This window comes from Sycon ciliatum, unplaced genomic scaffold (assembly GCF_964019385.1).
Source record: "Sycon ciliatum unplaced genomic scaffold, ocSycCili1.1 SCAFFOLD_2661, whole genome shotgun sequence".
Lineage (NCBI taxonomy): Eukaryota > Metazoa > Porifera > Calcarea > Leucosolenida > Sycettidae > Sycon > Sycon ciliatum.
In genome coordinates, this window is record NW_027044616.1 from 1 (window position 1) to 6,000 (window position 6,000).

The window sequence follows — 6,000 nt, forward strand, 5'->3', positions numbered from 1 at the left end:
CATGCAGCAGTTGGCAGGTACCAGCATCTAGGCAGTGTTTGACATGGAATGCCCTCAAGCCAAATACAAGATGGAGTGGTTCCGGTGTACATGTACATGTGTGCTTGCATGGATAACGCGTGCTTGCAGACATGTACATATTGGAGCAAGTCCAGGTCTTGTCATTGCTGAGTACAGTAACGTTACTATGCGCCTATTCACAGAGACTGCAACCTCCTATTTCCGCCTCCTCGCTTTTTGTGATTGTTCTCTTGCAGCTCCGCCGCGTCCCCTGAGAGAGATGTACCGAAGGCGGGTGCTTGTCAGCGGGAAAACATCCATCGTCGCTTGCAAGATACGCGGCTACCCGAAGCCGCAGATCCGGTGGGCGAGGGACGGCGCCGTTATCGACGGCGGCAATCCACGCTACTCATATCTGTCCGACGGATCCCTGGTGATACGACACACGTCGCAGGTTGACGCTGGTCACTTCGTGTGCATGGCTGAGAACCCGCTGGGCAAGAGGAACATCAGTGTTCAGGTCTCCATTGTTGGTGAGTTTGCTCTTTGTTACTGCCAGTCCACCAGTGCACACATGTAAGATCCATACAGCTTATAGTGGCGTAGGATCTCACCTTGGTTGCCCTCAGTTGCCTTCGTGATTGATTTAGTATGACAGCCAGGGCTGCAATTATGCCTCCCAAGAACCCATTTCCAGAGTATGAGCTAGAGCTCCAAGTGTATGCGAGAGCGTGCATACCTGGTATTGCAGGTCCAGCTAAACATCGGTGATCATATGGTGCAGCTAAACATCGGTGTTCATATGGTTCAGCTTACACCACTAGCATGATACTGTATGCAGCTTATCCTGGACTCCATTTGAGAGGTCTTTCATAAACCATCATCTGCAGAGCTTCTCCAATGTTGTGCTTAGAATTTGGCCATGCTTTTCAGGCAGTAGCTCGTCGTGCGTGTGCTTGTCTCTGTTGGGTAACTCTCTCATGCTTGTGTGTGTTCGAATGCAGGCCAGCCCAACATGGAATCTCCCATTATCATCAAGGCGCCCCGTAACCGCAAAGCCAGGCCCGGTGGCAGCGTAACGCTGACGTGCAGTGCCGTTGGCAGTAACCTGCTGGAGATCAACTGGGAGTTCCTCGGCCAGAACCTGTCATCGCAGCCACTCAGACTGCGCCATCGTCAGCTGCAGAATCCACACGACGGCAACGGCCTACTCACAGTTGTCAGCGAGCTGGTAATATCTTCAGTTTCGATTAACGATGTGGGCCGCTACAGATGCATAGCGTCAAATCTCAGTGGCTGGACATCGGCATCTGGAGAGCTCGCCCTGAACACGCAGAGATAGAACACTATATCACAATCAGCGCCCGTGCGGTTAGTCATAGACCTATCAAATTGCCTGAACGGGCGTTCGAGACTTCAAGCATGCATTATTGCAACACTATTTTGATCACGGCATTTCGGTGCGGAACTTGAGAGAGCAATGAGAGAACTTGAGAGCTAGCGTGTGTCATGTGATGATGAGCAAACTGAATCATTTTATCATTGCAATCATGCATTTAGAAATCACTTCTGCAGTATTGAGACCGTCCTGCAAGATGAAGATACCTATCGAATATCCTTGTCTTCTGCGTATTGTCTCTAATAAGAAAATGAAAAGCAACTATTGTCTCTATACAAGTGGCGCTTACCAAGTCCATATCAGCCTTTTCATCAAGCTGAAATGAGCATCATGCGCTTACCAAGTCCATATCAGCCTTTTCATCAAGCTGAAATGAGCATCATTGGGAATAACATGAGAGTATAGGCGGTATATGCCGCTATACCATTTCAATTGTGCTTTTTCTTCACACCCGCTTTGTTTATCATGTCTTTTCAATTGTAGTCGTGCGCAAATCATATATTCTTGACGCCCACCTCACAACGGAATCACCTTGGAAACGCAATCGTGTATCTGCTATACTTTCACAATTCAACCATGAGCGCTATTATTCTATCACCAAATTAAAGTTGAGATGCTGGCTGCTGAGCTAAGCCGCAGATAGCCTTCAGTGTTATCACTTCTTGACATCAATCCCACTAACTAATACATACACAGTGTGCATCAGTCACGTCAAGTTCACTGGGAAAAACTAAAATGTCACAATGATCATGTCTTTTCTCGAGAAAACTATCATCGGCGTGTCCTGTCTGTAGTGTTTGATCTAGAGCATTTCGCCGGTTGGTCAGGTCATCACCGGACCACTGAACTTGTAGGCCATCAATGCATGTTTACTGCTGTGGAGGTTACATGTATGTGTAGCCACTATCATACACAAACTGTATGTATAGGATATTGCACGGTTCCGAGGGGATTATAAATCCCCAAAGCTCTCTTGGTTATGCTGGTAGAAGGACTGGGTCCGACCCACCGTCCGAGGGGATCCACAGGATATCCTGTGGATATGAGATCCCCTCGTTTGGAGGGGATTATGAGCCATAATCCCCTCAAACGAGGGGAGATATCCGTAGATCACCTGAAAAGGGTGGTCTATGACAGATTATGTTATGAACGGACCACTGCTCTAAAACTGTTTCCGGCGGTCCTGCAGAGAGTCTGTGGAGTCGAGCAGAGTCAAATGGAAGTAGTGCATGTAGAAACACTGAACACAGCCACTCCAATCCAGGGATGCTTGTGGGTGTCACACTTTGGGGCTACCTGTATATCCGTACAAGATCATGATACGTGTGTACTAGCATGATTGTGCGGGGAACTGTGCCATTTTGGAGTTCGAAAGTGGGAAAGCTTCAGATATTCCGTCATTAGAAATTTTCTGGAACTATCGGTATACCACAGTGCTGATCAATGCGCAATGTACTTTATTAGATAATGATTTGTAGAACAAATTTGCAGCGTTCCATTTTTAAAACGCAGTAGCAGCAGTTACAGGTCATGATTATGATTGTGTGGTTTACTCAAAACGGATTTATTAAAACAATACGACATGGGAGGAAGGAAGAAAACCAAAGATACAAAGATACAAGGGATGAAACCTCGACGATGAAATCAAAATGAAAATTTAAAAAAAGTGTGATCCAAAGAAACTCAAGGCAAATTACTAATAACCACTTCTTTGAAGCACAATGTAACTTTCCATGCACCACTAGACTATTATTCCTTATAGATTTACGATTTTACGATTTCATATGGGCACACAGGCAGCCACTGTTGCTCCGATGCTGCTCAGTGCACGGTCTGTGCAGAGCGCGTCACCCTTGCTGTCACTGTGGACAAAAGTGGGAGTGTTTTAGATGTTACTCCGAGCTTCACGCCTAGGGTCCAGCGGGTAATGCTCCGAAAATGTACGTATAATGCTAATCATAATGATCCAAAAACTACCTTGTAATGCTGATTATAATGCTTCAGCAAGGGCTATAATGCTCTTGGTTTGGAACAAAAATGGAAGAAAGGCTGCACATTGTCAAACTTCCAGGAAAGGACGCATTTAGTCGATCTGGCTCTGAAGCTGCTACAATATCTCTCATGAGCTCCACCACTTCTTAGCACTATACGACTGGATCGAGTCTCCATTGTTGCTCTCCATTGCAACTTTGATGCAGGGCTGTGGCTGAATAGTGGGTGTATCGAATCTTTTCCCTTGCTTATCCATGTAGTGAGAGGTGAAACCATTATTGCTGGTGGTCATTTGGATGCTGGAAGCATATCATGGGAAGTGGTGTTCCTGCCTGCAGACAAGATGTCACTGCTTCCACTCTGTGAAAAATGCCAGTCTTCATCTGAAACAGCTCACGTGAAACCAGTCGACAGACGATCTCAAATCGAGATCCCTCCCATTTGCGGAAACCCTGAAAAAACATGGTCAGAAGTTGTTTTGCCGCTCTACATCCTCTGCTTGCGCTGTCTTCTTCTCCTGAGGTTGCGTGTAGGCAAAATATTAATGGTTGGCCACAATACTTTTCTTTTCTGATAGCACTTGACTGTAGGCCTTGCATTACAATCGTTCACGACGAACGGTACGTGCTTCACCAGGAAAGTAAGACAGGCGCTCCTGAGCACTCAAATCGACTTGGTAATGCGTCCATGAGAAATTCTAGTTCTTTTCGAGCCTGCTTATCTGGACTCGGCAAAGGCAGTTATTTGGAACAAGCTCTTTCTGTATATAGCCGCTCCTTCATCCAGGTCCAAATTTATCAATAGATGAGTGTTGTCTTCAGTATCGCTAGAGATATGCTATGGCCAGAGCCTATGGCATAACAGGAAAACTCTTCTTCGTCTCTTTGATATTCACTTCGCGGACGTCTAGTCTCCTCCATGGCTCTCCATGATTTCTAAAAAAGAACTCCTCGTAAATCATCGTTCCGGATATTGTGTAACAGCCTCAGTTGCAACGTTGGGCATGCTACATCACCTGTACATTTTACCTGACTACATTGCTACATAAAGACTTTATGTAGCAATGGCATTACATGTATGAAGTCAGGTAAATGTAGCATTTGCGCTAAATGTGTTACGTGTCTACAAATCACAAAGTTTTGTGCCGGTACAATACATGGCGTTGCACCCCATGGCTTTAGCCGATTGTTGCCAAAAACCTAATATTTCCCGACAACTCGTTATGCCGCTGAAACCTCACATAATGCTCGTCTTGTTCCTTTCTAATGCTCCATAATGCTCTGATGCTCGGATGGTCTCATAATGCCGAATATAATGCCGGCATTATCCGCTGGACCCTATTCACGCCAAGTGGCGAGCATCAGCCGGAAATGCGGCTGTCCGTTGTATATGTATACTGCTATGCACATTTGTGCATTGAGCACTCTGCTTGAGCTGCCTCGACCGGCCTTGTTTTGTCAGGGAATCATATAAGGAGAATTTGTGTGTCCATCAAGATACTAGTAGTGTTATCACTATGCCTTGAAATTGTTCAAGTAATGTTTCGTGATATTGGTGTTGCCTGGTTTGAACAGTGCTGTTGTTCGCGTAGTTAAGAATTATTTCAAACTTTTCTGTGATCTTGTTTGTGCATCCATGCTCAGTGATCATCATGGTGTATAGCAGGGTATTCAGAGTGATGGTGTCAATGTTCTGTGGAACAGTAGTGATATCCATTCGATTATACATGTACGACTTATAAGAGGCATGTTCAGAGACCAAAGAATGACTCAGACAGAAAAGAAGGACAGAAAGAAAGAAAGAAAGAAAGAAAGAGAGGCAAAGAGGCAGAGAAGAGGAGGAAGAGTAAGAAAGAGTCTGGGAGAGTAGTAGTAGTAGTAGTATTTATTATTTGACTAGGGGAGTCCCAACAGGCATGGCCTTGTTACAGGGAACCCTAGGTGAATCTTTGTGAGGTGAGCAAAAGTACCAGCAGATTGTGCCTGACGACAGTTTGGAGGAAGAGTGTTCCACCGACCTGCCGCCAGAAAAGAAACTGAGCGCAGTCCATACCCAATATGTACAGTAGGTAATACTAAGGCAGCTGTATCCTGGCCACGAGTACGAGCATTTGTGTGCGGGCCAACTGAACGCAGGAGAAACAGTGACTGAAGGAGGGGGCTAGTAATTGATGACAAGCAGCGATAGACCAAAACGTATAGTTTCAAATTAACTCGTTGCTCAAACGAATACAGATGACACCGTTGTAAAACTAATGCAGTTGGGGTCATTCTATCTAAACCAAATGCCTTCTTCATCGCAATATGGCTGACCGTTACAAGCCTGTTATATAGGGAGAGCGTGAGAGACAGAAAAAGAGAGCGTGAGAGGGTGGGAGGGAGGGAGCGAGAAAGAGAGAGAGAGAGAGAGAGAGAGAGAGAGAGAGAGAGAGAGAGAGAGAGAGAGAGAGAGAGCGTGGGAGAAAGAGAGGGAGACAGACGGAGGGAGCGAGTGTGTATATATGTGTTTGTGTGCATAGAGTTTTCAACGAAGCGTTTTCAATGCATGGGTGGATGAACATTTCGCAGATCGGGTGACTTAAAACGTCACTCCCCCCTATTGCTCAGCTC

General features: G+C 45.8%; 1 protein-coding gene across 1 annotated transcript; it reads left to right on the forward strand.

The window, feature by feature from the left end:
- Nucleotides 1–42: 42 nt before the first annotated feature.
- Nucleotides 43–2,167, forward strand: LOC135830468 (neural cell adhesion molecule 1-like). The gene is made up of 2 exons (XM_065342716.1): nucleotides 43–533; nucleotides 1,005–2,167. Exons 1-2 carry the CDS (start codon nucleotides 44–46, stop codon nucleotides 1,340–1,342), a joined length of 828 nt encoding a protein of 275 aa, XP_065198788.1. The 5' UTR covers nucleotide 43; the 3' UTR covers nucleotides 1,343–2,167.
- Nucleotides 2,168–6,000: the final 3,833 nt, after the last annotated feature.